A 17,854-nucleotide genomic window follows, 5' to 3' on the forward strand; every position below is an offset into this window, starting at 1 on the left:
CTGGCAGGTTGGTCTTCCCCATGCACACACAGCTTCTGTTCCAAGCATGGAATTTCTGCTCCTGCTTGGGGCAGGAACTCATAATCAGGTCAGAACTTGAACCCCCCCCCGGGCAGGGGATAGGAACCAGATGAGCTTTAAGGTCCCTTCCAGCCCAAACCTTCTGGGATCCCATGGATGGGTGGAATTCTTGGCAAAACCCCTTCACAGACTGTTCACAGCCCCCTGCCACCCTCGGTAGCTGCACCTTGGTGTGTGGCACCTCTTGGGTTGGGGTCATCTTTGAACTCCACAGGGAGGAATGGAGGTCAGAGGGCCCCAGAGCTGCTCAGCAGAGCTCCCACACCCACCCTGGGCCTACAAACCACAGCCTGGTGGGGAACAAGGGGAAGAATCAAATGGCTGCAGCACCTGGGCACCAGGAAAAGGAGCTCAGGCCTTGGCAGGGGCTGCCCAGGGAGCTTTGCAGTGCCCATCCCTGCAGGTGTGCCCTGGAGGTGGCACTGAGTGCTCTGGGCTGGGGACAAGGTGCCCATGGGGCACAGCTGGCACTGCATGGGCTGGCAGGGCTGTGCCAGCCCCAGGGATTCCATGGGTCACAGAGACAGAAGAGGAGCAGGGTCTGACCAGGTGCCCTGAGTGTTTCCCTGCAGGCAGAGGCTCCCAGGCCTCTTGGGGAGGGTGGCACTTTCCCACAGCCCTTGCCTGAGCACATTCCTGCAGCAGGGAATGCCACAGCTGAGTGGGAAGTGGAACCAACTCGTGTTTGTACTCTCCAGCTGTATTTCTATAATCTGGTGTTCCTCACTAGAACTGAAGCCATGGGCAGCAAAGCTCAGCTTTCCCTGCTGCTGCCCCTGGGCTCTGGGATCACCCAGCAAAGCCCCACAAACCCAACAAGGGCAGGGAGCAGCCCCTGAGCCTGGGCAGGGGCAGGGATGCAGCTCTGCTCAACTCTTGGTGATTCATCATGGCTCTACAGAACTGCTGTGAGCTGCCAGCCCCAGGAGCAAATCCCAGCTGCTCCAGGATGCAGGGCTGCTCCTGAAGGATATGTGGCTCCAGGGAACACACAGATCCCCCAGCTTTAAGCCACGAAATCCAGACCTTTCTGAGTAGTTACTTTTCAAATGGAGTCTTTAGTGGGACAGGATTTCTCTGCTGCTGGGAGAGAACTCAGGTCTTTACCTTATACATGGAAAACAGGGATATAGACAAAGGAAGCAAACAAGTACAGGGGGTTGTACATTCCCAAATTTGATGGTGTCCAGCTGTGAATTCTGAGGCTGCCATGAAGAGTCCTCAGCAGCTGCAAGGCCTGAGCTCTGCCAAGCCACTGAGTGTGGAGGGAGCTGCTCCAGCCCCGGGGTGGAGCCAGACACCCCCCAGCACCTGCAGGGTGCCTCCTCCCAGATCTCCTGGGATTTCACACCTCCCAAGCACTTGCAGGACAAGCTCCACATGTTTAGTCAGAGACCAAAGGCGAGATGCCAAAGGGAAAAAAGTTTAATTCAAGACAACAACGTCCATGAAATGAAGATCAACTGAAGCATTTTTGGAGTGCTTGGACAGACTCACAGGGGCTTTTCTGTCTCCCAACCAACGCCAACTCTCTGCTGCACAGGAAACACCAACCCTTGTCCCTGCAGAGCAAGGAGACTCCACGTTCTGTGACACTGACAGGATCCACAGGGCTCCAGGCACCAGGAATTCCTCAGCTCCATGGACCTCCATGGCCAAAGGGTCCCTCATGTGAGGCCTGAGCAGCCTGGCTGGGTTTGTTCTGTCCCCAAACCCAGCTCAGGTTCACACCTCACAAAGACTTGTCTGGGACAAGCCCCCGAATGACCCCAGTGCAGAAATCCTGGCAGCCTGCTCCTAACTCAGATCCCTCAGGGAGGGTGCACTGCCCCTTCCAGTCCCACGTGCACACAGATCAAAGATTAATGCTTCTTAAATAAAAAATAAAATAAAAAGCAGGAAAAGCTTTCTACATCCTCTCTGCTGTCCAACTGCCCAAACTCTGAATCAGGCTCCTTGAGAGCAGAGGATCCTTATCCTCAACATTGCATCCCAAGGAGTTATTTTGCAAAAGTTCAAAAAAACCAAAAACCACCAGACCTGCTCCTGCCATCCCAATGGCTGTTGGGAATCCTCACAAAGCCACTTCTGTATCGTGTGTGTTCCTTGCAAAAGACATTCTGCCGTGTTTAAATTCCTGTTTCCTGGCTTGGCATCCCTTGGAATTACTGTTTACTGACCAGGGGTGAAGATTATGAACTTGTGCTGCTTTATTGACCAAGTTGGGTACAACAATTGAAGCGTCATTCTACCCCCTCCCTCCCCCCCAAATCCAGTTGTAGATTTGTTAAAGAGTTTAAAATTCACATGAACCACAAATCCGTACAATCAGCATCAGGCAGTGGATTCACTGGTTGGGAAGAGCAGCTCCCCCCGGGAGGCTGGGCCGGGCCGTGCCCGAGCCTCCGCGTCCCCCCGGCTGTCCTGGGGTGGCACCGAGGGGCAGCGCCCGGGCACGGCCCCCGGGTGTCCCCAGCACCTCCCCGAGCCCAGGGGACTCTGCAGCCACTACAAAACTGTATCAAAGAAAGGGTCAACGCTCTGACAGGAGAGGAACTGCAGGAGCTTCAGCCAAGGGTCTGGATTTCTGATGCCTCCAGAGTCTGTCGTCTGATTTAGTCGTTTAAGAAATAATTACATCACTAATGTAAACAATATAAACATACCAAAAACTAAGTATGATTTAAATACATTTGGATGGTACAAAAGAAAAACCTGCGGGTGTCTGTACAGTTTTTACAAGGTGGGAATCGCCGATGTATTTACAACATGAGAGGGGCAAATACCATTTCTTGTGCAGAGTAAAATGCTCAGAACCAGTGTCCCAGTAAAGCCAAGCTTAGCGGTGTGAGGCACTCCTGAACATGGTGGTATTGACCATGCTTTCCTTTGGTACGAGTCCCATGGCCTGCAGCGCCGCCGTGGCCGCCGTGGCTTTCGCGTGCTTCTTGTTAAGGCTGGCAAAGGTGGGCCTGTACTCGTTGCCATTGACTCTCACCTGGCACGGGGGAACCAGGGGTTAGCGAGGGGGCCGTGCCTGCCCCAGGCACACTCTGGGCAGCTCCTTTTTAGGGACACAGATCCCATGGCTGCCTGTCAGCAAGGGCATTGCAGGGGATGCCACCGTGCTCGGGGCTGGGAGGGACCTCACAGCCCAGCCAGTGCCACCCCTGCCGTGGCAGGGGCACCTTCCACTGTGCAGGGATGCTCCAAGCCCCAGCGGCCTTGGGCCCTGCCAGGGACCCAGGGGCAGCAACAGCTGCCCTGGGCTCCCTGTGCCAGGGCCTGCCCACCCTGCCAGGGAATTCCTAATTCCCAACATCCCATCAAGGCCTGTCCTCTGGCAGAGGGAAGCCATTCCCGGTGTCCTACCCCTCCAGCCCTTGTCCCCAGTCCCTCTCCAGCTCTGCTGGAGCCCCTTTAGGGCCGGCAAGGAGCTCTGAGGTCTCACTGGAGCCTTCCCTCCTCCAGGTGAGCACCCCCAGCTCTCCAAGCCTGGCCTCAGAGGGGCTCCAGCCCTGGGATCCCAGAATAAAGTGCTCCAGGGACTCGGTTTGGCCTTTCCAGGAACAGGACTTGCACGTTCCAGCACCGAGACGGCTCCACCATCCTCAGCCAGCCCCGTGAGGTGTTTCTATCAAACAGAAACATGGATTTCACCCCTGGCAAAGAGAAAGCAGCACAGGGGCAGGCAGCCCAGACCCACCTTGAAGATGAAATGTTTGCGGTGATCAGGCCCACTGTCGTCCACCAGCACGAACTCGGGGGGCGTCCACCTCCTCTTGTTGCAGATCTCCATCAGCGCAGACACCGGGTGCTTCCCTGGCACACACACATGGCAGGGTCAGTGCCCACCCAGCCTCTGGGAACTGCATCATTCCAGACAAGAAACTCACCTGAAAGATCCTTCATCACCACGTAATGGCCGGACCTCTTCTGGGCCTTCTCTCCCACAGCAACCAGCCCTGCAAACAACACAGGCACAATGACACTCCCCATTCCCAGTGACATTCCCTGTTCCCACTGACATTCCCCATCCCCACTGACATTCCCCACTGCCCCTGACCCCTGAGGCAGCAGCAGAGCACAACCAGAATCACAGGGAACACCTGGAGACTCCACCCAGCTCTCAACCCTCCACCTTGTTCCGTCCATTCCAATCAGCACATTCTTCCCAAAGAAGACACTAAAGCAGCCAGGAGGAGAAAACTGAGCAGTCTCACACAAGGCAGAGAACACCTGGTTTTCTGTGGAAACCTGGTTTTCCATGCCCTCTTTGGAGAAACAATCAACAAGGGAGACAGTGAAGAACATTCTCCCACTGTTTTGTGCAGCCCTGAGCCACCCCCTGCCTTCAGTTTGCCACAGACACAGGAGCACAGGAACCATTCCCATTATCCAGAGATGTCCCTGTGTCCCCTCCTGCCAGGAGTGACACCAGGGACCTGGATTCCCTGTGCTCTCTGAATTTACAGGGTTCCAGCAGCCCGAGCTGGGACCCCCATCCCACCTGGGAGCAGAGCAGCACAGAGGGGAACAGCCCCAAAGGGCTGCAGGGAGCACAGGCTCTCCTGGAGTCACTGCAAACACCAAAGCTCAACACTGTTCTTCTGAAACTCTTACAAGACCAAGAAATGAACTGAAGAATTGCCAGAAATGTCTGAAATTCCAGGGACAATCCACCAGAGAAACTCAAGTTTCTCCCCATGGATTTTGCCACTCTCAGACTTCAACCTTTCAATATTCCTTTGTTTCTTACCTCCAGTTTTCCTGCTGTGGCTTTGGTGAATAAAGACAGGGAGATACTGCAATTGCTTCCAGTGTCTTCCTGTTCCTTCAGCTTTTGTGGGTGGCATTTGGGTTTCTTTTGCTTTACTGGAAAATCCTTCCCTCCTCACCAGATAATCATCCCAATATTCCTGCAGCCCCTAAGCAGGGCCTTCCCAAGGGGCATGAAGCCATCAGAGACAAAGCCTGAAGGAAAGGCTGAGGGTTTCCCCCTTCACAGAATTTCAAACCCAAACCCAACAAGGGATTCTCATCCTCCTCATTAAACTCTCTCCTTGCTGCTGAGTCCCTGACACTCCACCTCCTGTCTCTGGGACCTCAGCTGGGAATTTCAAACAAGCTGCAGCCTCCTGAGTCACTTCCTGAGACCAGGAATTGTATTTTACTGGGGGCTGGTTTATATCTATAAATATATATTTATTAAAATAGATATTTTAATAATTATTAAAATATAACTTTTAATATTTAGAAAATAAAATACTATTTTATACACTGAAAAATGTCTAATAAATTCCTTACAAAACAAACCTGGGTAGTGGGTTAATAACAGCCTTCCTGTCAAACACTGTGAACTTTAAAACTCTACACAGAAGTTTAAAAAAAAAAAAGTGTGTTTTACCCATTTAATCACCCAAGAACACAGATGTCTGAAAAACAACTTGTCCTCAATATATAATCCCTAAATATATTATATAATATATAATAATATATATAATCCCTTGTCCTTAATATATATAATATATATAATATATACGATAGTATATAATATATACAATATACAAGATATATATTATATATTATATAATCATGTTTCCTGCCTTTCTGTGAGCAGGACACCTCCTGCCCCTCCTCCCCCTGTGCCACAGACCCGGGTGGCCCAAGAGCAGAGGGAATTCTGCATCCAGGCACAACTTTTGTGGGAATGCTCAGGTGAGGCTGCACATGAGCAGAAGTATTTCACAAGCAGGGAATCCAAAGCCCAGCTGGGCTGTCTGGAGGGTGGCCCTGGTCTCAGATGACTCTCAGAGGCCAGGAGGAGCCCTTGGCAATCACTGCCACCAGGCACCTTTGGGGTTGCATTTCTTTCTTTACACAGAAAGGTTGTAAAGGAAAACACGTGAGGGGTTTGGCCATTCCAAGCTCAATTCTGAGCAGTGACAAAAGCCAACACAAGTCCTGAAATCCCAGAATGGTGTGGGTGGGAAGGGACCTTAAAGCCCATCCAGTGCCATGGGCAGGGACACCTTCCACTGTCCCAGGGTGCCCCAAGCCCCATCCAATGGCTTGAAATGAAAATTCTGAGTGTTTCCACCCCTTGCTTTGAGATGGGATTGAAGCTTCCTGGTGCAGAAGGAATCTTTAGAACAGCAAGAATCTGTCCCACAGACAGGAATCTGTCCCACAGTCAGTGTGGAGGTTGTTGTTTTGTTCCATGCACAGCAGAACAATGAAATTAGAAATCCTGACTGCTGAATTTTGGATTTAAAGCAAAAGGTGTTTCACATGGAGAATCTCCAGCAGCACCCAGCACACAAACCTCAGTGGCCAAGCTGAAGGAGCAGCAGCACTGGATGGTTCTGCTGCACCAAGAGAGTTCTCCCCTGTGGCCATGGACAGGAAACCATGGAAAACAGGGGAGGTTTCCAGGGAAAGTGGAGGCTAAAGCTGCCTCTGGAAGCAGCCCTGAGGATGAGCCTTCAGCAGGATCAGGCTGGAGATGAACAGCAGGGAAATGAGGGACAAAAAAGGGACCAGAATCCCCAGGGAAGCCCCAAAGCCCTGAGTGTGAGTCAGTGACAACGCTCAGCTTTGGGGCTCTCAGCTCTGTCCTCACCTCTCTGTTACACTGACCCCACTGTTCCATCTTCTAGCCCTGCTCCTGCTCCAGCCACTTTCTCCAGAGCCACCACCACTGCAGCTTTTCCACAAGGACAAAGCTTTGGACTGAGCCCAGGCCTTGGCAAACCTGAGGCAAAATCCCAGAACCTGCTCATGTGCCAGTGAAGCCCCCCAGACAAAACCTCCTGCTCCCAGGGGCCTCTGCCCTCTGCAGGCAGCTGAGAGCTGAGAAGCCACTAACATCTCTGAGGCAGGACTCACCTTTTCGATCTGTCTTGAAGTCCACCATGATGGGCTCAACGCTGCCTTCCTTGTTCTTCCCAAGGCCTTCTCCTTCTCTCCAGCCCATCTTCCTCATCAGCTGAGCTCCCATTCCTCCAGTTACAGGGGCTGCTCTTAAGAACTGATCCTATCCAGAAAAAGAGAAGTAAAACAAGGCCTAAAGTTAGCGCTGGGATTTTAAGTAAGAAGTGGGAACTTCCAAAAAATGTTTCTAACAACTTTTCACAGACTCAATTAAAAATAAAAATAAATAAAAAAATCCACCTGAGCTCTGTGGATTTTTAGCCCAAACCAGTGCGTGGAACCCGGAATTCACGCGGACACACGAGACACAAATCAATGTTTGGCAAAAAAGAACAACTTAGGAAAAGTCTAAGGTGATCCCAAAGTGGCAGTGACCCTTGGCAGACAGATGTGTTTAACCAAGCAACAACCTAGAGACTCTAAAGGCTCTAAAGACTCTGCCCTGATCCCAGAGATGTCCTCAGCTCGGGAAGTGGGAACTGATCCCGGCACAGCTGTGCCAGGGCACCTCCTCGTCCAACAGAACACAAGCACATTTAGTCATGACATTCACAGGCTGTTTAGGCGGATTTAAATCTAAAAAAAAAAACCTCTCCCCACCTGATTCATTACACAGCAGTTGCACATTCAAGTTCTACTCTGAAATTCCACATGGAACAAACAGCTTTTGCTTTCCCCTCTCGTTATTTTAACGGAAAAAGGCGCTTGGCCCCCCAGTTTAGCAGCAGCAGCCGTCACATTCTTTCAAATGAGCATTAACAAAAGTTGTTAAACGGTGAAAGCTTATCAACAGAAAGTTTAAACATCTGCTTTGATGTAAAGAACTGTAAAAACTCCTTAAATGTTACGTACCTAGGCCTCGCTGGCCGCAGTGTTGTGAATAGTAGGGCTGGCACTGACCGTGGCAAGAAGGCGGCTACAAGGATTTGACCCTGAAACAAGTTTCCATATAGAGGGGTGAAAGTTCACAGGTTATTCTGTGAACTATCATCTCTCGTGCCCCCCCGCTGACCCCAAAGCAAGTCAAGCATTTCCATCACAGCAGAGCCTGGCTTTGCCTGCCCCACACAGCCGGGCAGGGCTGGCTCGCTGCCCGGGCACACCCACACAGCCTCGGGGCTCTGCTGCCCTTGGAGCTGTGCCTGCCAGGGCAGGAGGTCCCCAGAGGTCACAGAGTCACACGTGTCCTGAGCTGGAAGGGACCCATCAGCACCACGGGCTCCGAGCGCTGGCCCTGCACGGACAGCGCCAGCAATCCCAGCCTGGGCATCCCTGGGAGCTCCTGGAGCTCAGCACAGGCCTGGGGCTGTCACCAGGGCAGGACTGAGGGGTCCCTGCATTCCCAGGGCTCCCTGGATTCCCAGGGCTCCCAGGGGCCTGGTTTCCATGGGCAGGGAACAAAGCCACAGGGCTCCCTTTGGCAGACCGTGTGTTCCTCAGGGATTCCCTGCACGTGTCCGTGTCCGGCCCCCACGCTGCAGGCTGGCAGAAGTGTGACAGGAAAGCCTTGCTGGAGGCTGTGCCAGGAATGCTCCCAAACTCTGCCTGGGCCAGGAAATCCCTGTGTGGATCCACATGGATCCACGAGGCTGGAGGAGCAGAGCTGGGGCTGGTGCAGAGCCAGCCCCTCAGACACAGCATCCTCACCCCTCCAGAGCCCTTCCCTCAGTTCCCACTCCCTCCTCCCGTCTTCTCCAGGAACATCCTGCAAGAGCAGCTCCCTGCAGGCTCTGCAGCTGGGCTGGCTCCTGCTGGGAGCAGGATTTGGCTCCCTGGCTGTTGCAGCACCACGGGGTGTGGTCAGTTCACAAAGGACACAGCGCAAGCTCCTGCTGAGGTCACTGCGGCTCCCTCGGCTTTCCCAAACCCCTGGACACGCCTGGCTCACGGTGCAGCAAGGACAGAGCAGAACCCAAAGATCCTGGTCCTGCTCAAAGCCCTGAGCTCCTACAGAGGAATTAGCAGAGCCTGAACAAACTCCAGAAACTGGAACTGGGAAGTTCTAGGTTCCCAAGGGCCGTTTGTTAAAGCATCCCTTCCATGGTGAGTTCAGGATCCTGGGGGGGAACTGCAGCAGGAACTTTGTGCTGACTCTTCAATGTGACCAACAGAACCAGCACGGCCATGACTTACACGTTTATTATTATTAATAATAATTATTATTAATAATAATTTAATTCCAGAACACACAAACACTTGTGTATCCCACTAAAAGGCATGGGGAAGGAATGCTGGTACCAGTGGGAAAGGAGCCAGGAGAAGCTCCCTTGGACTCAGGTCTCTGAGGAAGCAAAGGTCTGCAGCAAGGAAAAAGTTCCTGCATTTTTATTCTGGTTTTTTGGTTTTTTTTTTTCCTTTTAATAATGAAGTGAATGTAAACCTCTAATGCCACCTGTACATTGTATTTTTTTGTAGCTCAGTAACAGCCAACTTCCCTCAGCCCATGATTTAATGAGTGGGGATAAAACTGGTGCTGGGTTTGGAATTCACTGAAAACCACAGAAGCAACAGAAATGTTCACAAAAGCAAGTAGGCAAGAGGCACAATTCTTCTCATTTTAAAAACCATCCAAGGGTGAGTCTCCCAAAAACTCCTGAGCAGCTCTGGACCTTTGCAGATACAAATTAAAGGGATGGAATACAAGAAGCCCCAGGTTTCTGAGCATTTGTTACTGCTGTCAGAACTAACTCGTTATTCACAAAAGCATTTCTCTTTCATTCCCTGATCTTAATTTGAGGAACAATTTGATACTTTTTTCCTTATATTTTGAGCTCTAAATTCCATGAAATCCCACTTCCATTCTGCCAACACACGGAGACACTCAAGAGCCACATTCTTGTGTCAGCACTTGCTTTAAAGAGAAGGTAAAACCTGATTCCTCCAGAGGCTTTAGAGCAGTTTTAATTAACTTTCTTGCTGATTCCTCAGGCTGACTCTTTGCAGTAACAATTTAGGAAGCAAAGACAACAAAGCCTTGAAGGCAGGGGTGGCAGTTCAGGGCAGGACTAAAGGCTGAACTCCAGGGAAGTTCAAGTCCCAGGAACAAGCATTGCTTTGGAAAAACTTGTGCCAGGCAGAATTTCCCATTAAATCCCAGCATCTCCTGGGTGGGAAGGGACCCACAAGGACCATCCAAGTCCAGCTCCTGGTCTTGCACAGCCCAACAATCCCAGCCTGGCATCCCTGGGAGCTCCAAACGCTCCTGGAGCTCTGGTCTGCTCCCTGTGGCTCCCTGCAGGGATCCTGAGCAAGGGAATCTGGGCTGGGTGCTGAACTGGAAGATGCTCTGGCCCTTTCAGCAGCAGTCCCAATCCTCCCCAGAGACAGGAGCAGGAATCCCTTGCTGAAGAAGCCCAGCAGATGCCTCACAAGCCCTGTGCTCCCAGGCACCTGCAGGTGCTGCTCACAGCTCCTGACAACAGCAGGGACAAAGGCATGGCTGGGAAAGAGGGCAGCCAGTCCAGCAAACTCACCTCCCATGGAATCATGGAATTCCAGACTGACTTGGGTCAGGAGGGACCTCAAGGATCATCCAGTGCCACCCCTGCCATGGCAGGGACACCTCCCAGTGTCCCCAGTGTCCAGCCTGGCCTTGGGCACTGCCAGGGATCCAGGGGCAGCCCCAGCTGCTCTGGGCACCCTGTGCCAGGGCCTGCCCACCCTGCCAGGGAACAATTCCTCATTGCCAAGATCAGTCCCTAGTGAGCACAGAGCTGCTCTGCCCTGCCACGTGAGCCTGGCTCCCAAGGAAAGCTCCTTGTGCCTGCAAGAATGGAAGGGAGGTTTGCACTTTCCAGAACTTTCTGCACAAGTGAGTGACCCAGCAGCTCCCCAGGGCCACCCCTGAGCACAGCCCTGGGTTTGGGGAGCAAGTTCAGGCTCCAGAATTGAGCTGATAAATCCAGAACCAAGGGGTGAGTCTGGGAAAGGGGGAGTAAACAGACCTCAACAGAATTTGCTTGGAGAAACAAAAAATATTTGACCACTTGCTCTGCCATTTCTTCAGCAGCACAGTGTGTTTGGAAGGAAAAAGGGAATAAAAATAGAAGCAACCTTCAGAAAAGATGAGTCACATTTGTGAACTGATTACACTGATGGTGACAAACTGAAACAGAAGCCACTTTTTCAAAGAGAAAGGTGAGATTGTTCATAAATTTTTTTATACCTAACACCACATCACTCTTTTATGGACCCTGCTCAGGCTCCTGCACATGAACACCAAGAATTAATTAGTCCAGGAATTAAACACATAAACCTTATTGCTACTTATGTCCCCACCCCAGTGCTCCACATGAAACCCTGCAGTTCCTAATTCCCAAACTGAGATTCTGAGTCTGGTTTGAGTGCACATTTCCTCTCCAGAGTCACTGAGAAAGGCCAAGAAAAGGTGAAATCCACAAAATGCAAAGTGAAGACAGAGCTCAGCAAATTCCCCAAGTCCCCTGCTGCCCTCCTGAGTCACTCTCCTGTTCCAGCTCCCTGGGGCTGTGGTGAGCTCTGTCACACCCAGTGCCTGTGCCTGCTCTAACTCCTCCTTTCCTCACACCCAGATGGAGTGGCTGCCACAGGCTCAGTCTGTGCTGGATGGTCCCAGCTCCTCCCACGGCAAAGTGCCAAGGGAAATGCCTTCAGCAAACAGCCTCAGCCAGAAATGTGCACTCATCACAGCCACAGCATCCCCAGGAAACTGCACAGCCCTGCAGGCAGACAAACCCTCACAAACACAGAACATCCCCAGCTGGAAGTGACCCATAAGGATCAAAGTCCAACTCCTGGCCTGAGTGAAAAGATCTGATTTTTTTATGTTAAGACACAGTTTTTAGGCCAAAGAGGGAGCACAAGCCTGACTTGGTAACTGATCATTGTAACACAATTTCAGGTGTCCAAGTAACACACAACCAGTTCTTTGCACTTCATGGCTGGTTTGTGTTCCTGTCCCTGAGGAAAATAACATGGATTCAGAACCACATCCCTGCTCCTTCCTGTGAAACCCTCCTGCAGCCACAGCAGGACTCCACATGAAGCTGTGTGAGGCTTTCCCACCATTCCTGGAGCCTCAGGGCACCTCTGAGCAGCTCTGGGATCCCCTGGCAGAGCAGGAGAGCAGCTGAGGAGTGCAGGGCAGGGAGAGGACTTTGTCCTCACCTCCAACTCCTCCTGCTGCCAGCAGGAGCCTCCTCTGTGCCCAGCCCCAGAGCCTGCACTGTGACCACAGCACATTCCCAGCTCTGGGCAGGGCAGGAGAGCTGCTGCTGCCTCACTGAGCCCAGATCCAACAAAATGTTCCAACGTTCCTCTGCTCCTTGCAGCAGTCGTGTCCACAAGCACAGACCACACTCTTCTCCCATTCTCTTCCCTTGAAGCATTTTGTTTGGCTTGTATCTGGTTTTTTTTTTTGGCTGTTATTTTGGTTTGTTTAGCTGGGCTGCTTTAAAGCAGATCCCAGAGTGAAGCTGGAGGACAGGAAAATCACACCTGGCCCTTTCCACTTCACCCTTGTGAGCAGCCCCTCCTGCCACTGCCATCACAGGAGACCCCAGGGAGGAGGTTTGGGAAAGAGCTGCTCAGAGCTGCTCCCTTTCCAGGGCCTTGGGAACCCATTCAGGAGAACTCATTCAGGAGAACCCTCCCCTCACAGCCCTGCTGATCTCCTTTCCCAAGCCCCTCAGTGGGAAAACTCCTTCCTCACCAACACATCCCCGTGCTTCACAGTTCCCTCTGCCAGAACAAGGATTGTCTTCATCAAAGGCAGCACTCTGCTACAATCTCAGTTGTTCACAGCTGTTAAAATCAGACTTTATCATGCACATTCTGCATTAACACTGGCAAGATCCCAGAAGATTCCCATCTGGCCAGTGAACAAAGTCTGTGTTCCCTGACTCTCTGCACTGCTTGGCTATATGAAGTGGAAAACAAGTTAGTGAATCCTGGCAAAAAATGTTTCTATTTTCAGGATATTGTAATTCCAGACTTTTGTGCTCAGCTGACACCAACTTTTATGGAAAATTCCACCTCAGCCTCAGATCTGACCTCCCAGCTTGGAGGGTGTCCCAACCCAAGCTGACACAGACTCAGCTGCAGCACCTGCCACACTGACCAGCTTAACTCCTTATTCCTTGTGCCTGCAAGGTGGAGCTCCTCAGATCTCCTTCCTGACAGAGCACCAGATCAGTGTTCACAGGCAAAGGTGCAGCCTGAGTAACTGAATGTACAGAACACACGGATGGAGGACGCAGCACACCCCAAAATCAGCCAGTGATAACCCACAGCAACAGGGAACTACTGCACTGCACCTCAACAATATCAGAGTCAGAGGAACTTATTAACTGCAACTCCTGCTTTAATCCTCCACATCTCTGGCTCCCAGAAAACCCTGGTGATGCAGAGAGAGGCAAAGGAGCAACCAGAGACAACCCAAGGGCAGTTTGGACTTTGGTTCGCTGAAGCTGATAACAAAAAGCTGATTTCAACAGCAGCAGGATCAACCCTGCCCGGCATGTCCCAGTGCCAGGGAGGCAGGGAGGGATGTGCCACTGCCAGCACAGCAGGGAGGGATGTGCCACTGCCAGCACAGCAGCGTCCTGGCAGTGGCAGGCTGTGTCTGGCCGGTCACACCTCGCCGGTGACACCGAGGGACAGGGACTGAGCCCAGCCTGCTGCACTGGGCACATGCTCTGCCACAGGGTGAGGCACTCGTGGTGCACTGTGCAATCCTTGGCTGCTGTCAGTGTGGTCACTGCTGGGACAGCAGTGGCTGTGTCACTTCTACCTTTCGGATCCACGCCTGGGGCCCGCTGTTGGTGAGCTCGTCCGAGGACAGGATCTGTGCGCCGGTGCTGCCCGTGAACTGCCCGGGGATGGAGTTGGACTGAGCCCAGGCATCGATCTGCAACGGCAAAACCCACACTGAGACCAGCACTGACAGCTCCACATTCCCTCTGCACCCCCTCAGGAATTTTCACAGCATGTTGTTGGGATTTGGTGTGCTCACTGACGCTCGGATGAAAGTGGGTGCTACCAAAATCTGAGCATCTGAATGGTCACCCTGAAACCTGAGCTCCAACTCCAGCCAGTTTGGGGTCTCCTCATCCCCAGAACTGCTGAATCCACTGTTTTGGAAAGAATTACCGACATCTGTGCTGCTGAACTACTACAAAATTTAAAGAAAATTAAATTTGAAACTATGTTTCAGAGTGACTTGGGTGCAAACACAGAATAAACAAAGGAGCTTATCAAAACTCAGGGTCAGAAGTGCAGAATTTGAAACACTGGCCCACAGCTGAGTTTCCAAACTTAAAGAGGAGAGGAAAACCAGCTGCCATGAAAGGAAAACCCTGATTTCCCTCAAGCTCCCCAAATGCTGCTAAAGGCCCCAGCTCACCTGCTCCTGTGCCCGGTTCAGCATGCACATGGCCTCCAGGTCAAAGGAGTTCTCATTGAGCCTCTTCTGGGCCACTGCTCTGTCGTTCATGGCTGTGGTTATGTCCACACACTAGGAGGAAAAAGAGCATTTGTAAAAACACAGCAGAGCACAACAGTGTCCATTTGAGCTGGAAAAAGCTGCTGGAGAATCAGTGCTACCAAGTGGGGTTACAGAGTGAATTGTTGGTTTGACAAAGAAAAAGACAATGTGATGGAAATCCTGGGACTACTTAAATCCACACAAGATGGGCTTTCCTGAACAAAGACAAGTCTGAATTTAAACTGTAACACCCTGGTGATTTAAAATCACCTGCACACACAAAATATCCAATGACTTATTTTCTAAGAACTGTTTGTCACAACAAATTCTGGTGTGTAATAAACAGAGAAGCATTTTACTGTTCAATGAGATCTTAACCAACAGAATTAAATGCAATTTAACTAAAAACTCATGCAGAGCTGTTCACATGAGCACTCTGCTACTAAGAACCACTAAAGCTTGTCTGTAGAAAGTAATTCCAGCATGAATCAGATGCATTCAACAATCTTGACTTTAGTGTTTCAAATTTTCCTCTCCAGCCCAAACCAGAAGTGAATGAAGATGGGGAAGGGGCTGGAGCCCCAGGAGGAGCTGAGGGAGCAGGGAAGGGGCTGAGGCTGGAGCAAAGGAGGCTCAGGGGCCCTTGTGGCTCTGCACAAGTCCCTGCCAGGAGGGCACAGCCGGGGGGGTCGGGCTCTGCTCCCAGGGCACAGGGACAGGAGCAGAGGGAACGGCCTCAGGCTGGGCCAGGGCAGGCTCAGCTGGGCCAGCAGCAGCAATTTGCCCATGGAAAGGGAGCTCAGGCCTTGGCAGGGGCTGCCCAGGGAGCTTTGCAGTGCCCATCCCTGCAGGTGTGCCCTGGAGGTGGCACTGAGTGCTCTGGGCTGGGGACAAGGTGCCCATGGGGCACAGCTGGCAGGGCTTTGCCAGCCCCAGGGATCCTGTAAAACCAGGCTGTGAGCTCACAGAATCCACTGCTTTGGAAAGAATTATCTACATCTGTGCTGCTGAGCTGCAGTAAAATATAAAGAAAAATAAATTTGAAATGATGGTGCAGAGTGACTTGGTGAAAATGTGAAATACACAAAGGAGCTCTCTGCAAACCTTCACTGTGGGCAAAGCCACGGGAGAGAAATCCACAACATTTGGGGCTGTAATGAATTCTGGCTGCTGTGCAGCTGCTTTATAAAATCCCTGTGCCCTGCTCCTCAAAGGATGTGCCTTATGGATCATTCTCTTTGGAAAGCAGGAAGGGAAGAGTGTGCAAAGACAAATGGAATTTCTTGTGATGTGACAGAAGCTGGAAGGGCTGGGACAGTTTGAGGCACAGCAGAAACCCAATAATCAGAAATGCAGTTGGCACACACACATCAAGGTGATGGGTTACCCTGAACTTCATTTCATTTGCTTTGTAAAAGCCTTGCCTCTTCTGCTGCCAGAAGCTCTACCTCTAACACATTTTGTACTAAAGGGCCAGGAGGAGAAACTGAAACTCCTTTAAAATTGACTCAGCTGAAGAAAACAAACACTGCTAAACCACAAAGCCTGTCCCAGCAACCCTCAAGAATTCAGCAAATACTGAAAGGAAGAGACAGATATGAACACCTACAATGGCACCAAACACAGGAATTGCTTTTGTGCTCTATTAAATCTGATTTTAAGATGAGGGTTTTTTTGACGGTGTTTAGGACAAAAATGTTTCTAATTGGGAAGATCACTGCTGGAATGTCTGGCACTGACCAAAACAGCCAAAATCCCACAAGTCCCAGGTGTCTGGACTGAGTTCAGTGCTTATTTCTTGTCACACAGAACATAAAAAAGGCACAAGAAGAATTAAAATCTTATCTAACAATCCCCTCACACAACAGCAAGGATGTAAAAATGCCTGTTTCAAATGCACACTGGCTGAGTTTTCAAGTTTCTCTCACATACTTAAAATAATTATTTAATGCTCTGTTTATGAACCTGGTCCAGGAGATAAAGAAAAGTTCTTCTACTCACCAAAAGTTTCAATCCAGCAATACACAAAGGCATGGAAGCAGTCCATGAAAGCACAGGGGACCACTGCCATGCCAAAGAGGTGTGTTAGTGCTTTACTGGGGCCTAGCAACACTCCCTGCTGGGCTAATTCCCAAACACTTCTCCATTCTGGAGACCATCAGCTCTGTGTTATGTCAAAACACTCGATGGCAGCTTTGGATCTTGCAAAAAAACCATCTGTGCTTGAGGTATAAGAGGTTGTTGTTATTCCTGAGTCAAGGTGGAAGTGAGGTGCTGCTCTCTCCCAGAGCTCTCCTGCCTGATTCCCTTTCTCAGACTCACCCCACAAATCACAAATACTGAAGCAAATAAAAAGCAGGTGTTTTACACACTCTGGAGCTCCATGAATGCTTTTACTGCAGCCTCAGATCCCAGCACTCAGCACAAGTCCCCTGGGCTGGCCCAACCCTGGCACTCTACACCTCCAACACTCCTTCCTCAGAGGTCTCTGCCTGCCACAGACATGATGAGCCCTCAGACCACTCCAGACCTTCCCCTCCATCTCCTACTGCCACACACAACTCCTTTAAGGCACCAGGTTTTATTAAAACAAGCTGTAATGTACTAGCAGGGTCATTTCAGACCAAGCCCATAGCTAACATGTGAATTAGAACACAGCAACAAAACCAATTGTGTGGGGTTTCATGTCAGGACTTGCACCAGAACTGTCACAGTATTGCAAAATCAGCAATAACAAATGGAGGTCAATTCTAGGTGAAACTTAAAGTTCCAAGCACTCCCAGCTCTCTACTCCCCCAGCAAGGGAGCTGATCTGCCTGATGTTGCTCCAAGGGAGCCATTTCCACCACAGAGTCCTCCTGAACATGGAAGAATTAAGCAGAGAAGCACTGTGTTACCTGTCAGGCTCCCTGGAGAAACACACAGCAGTTCTGTACCTGCACTCCCCAAACCCCAGGGGATGGATGGAACAGCCTGCTGGGAGCTAACACCCCTGAAATCACCCTTAACACAAACCAAGTTAAGGTAAAGGCAAATAAAAATATTTATTTACAAAATGTAAAAACAGACAACATAGTTACAGGCATTTGTAAAGGTACACACAACAGAAAGGAAAGGAAGTTATGTTAAATATATTTACTGCAATGAAACTGGGAATGACATTCTCCACAAACATCTCAGGGTTTTACTGGAGCAGGAGAGCCCAAAGTGCAGCTCCCACCTGTGCTGAGGACCTGGGTGCCCAACCATCAAATTCTGAGGGATTCCATGAAAATGCTGGCTAAGTTGTACCCTCTGCGCTTTTGGTGCTGTAGAAGATCCAGAAGAAAATTCCCTTCTGTGCCTCAGGGAGTGAACTGACCAGTATCAGAAAGGTCT

The 17,854-nt window shown here is 50.8% G+C and overlaps 1 protein-coding gene across 4 annotated transcripts in view; it reads right to left on the reverse strand.

Annotated features, from left to right (window-relative positions):
• Nucleotides 1-1,488: 1,488 nt before the first annotated feature.
• The window catches only part of SON (SON DNA binding protein), a 37,676-nt gene continuing 21,310 nt past the window's right edge, over nt 1,489-17,854 (reverse strand). For 2 of the 4 annotated variants that reach the window (XM_030947075.1, XM_030946986.1), the window contains exons 7-12: nt 14,396-14,506; nt 13,784-13,900; nt 6,970-7,117; nt 3,978-4,046; nt 3,788-3,903; nt 3,095-3,715 (exon numbers count right to left, since the gene is read on the reverse strand). In XM_030947075.1, coding sequence (XP_030802935.1) covers nt 3,101-3,715; nt 3,788-3,903; nt 3,978-4,046; nt 6,970-7,117; nt 13,784-13,900; nt 14,396-14,506 — 1,176 coding nt within the window. In that variant the 3' untranslated portion in view covers nt 3,095-3,100. The other 2 variants (XR_004060678.1, XM_030947163.1) reach the window with 2 other exon arrangements.

This window comes from Camarhynchus parvulus, chromosome 1 (assembly GCF_901933205.1).
Source record: "Camarhynchus parvulus chromosome 1, STF_HiC, whole genome shotgun sequence".
NCBI classification, from domain to species: Eukaryota; Metazoa; Chordata; class Aves; order Passeriformes; family Thraupidae; genus Camarhynchus; species Camarhynchus parvulus.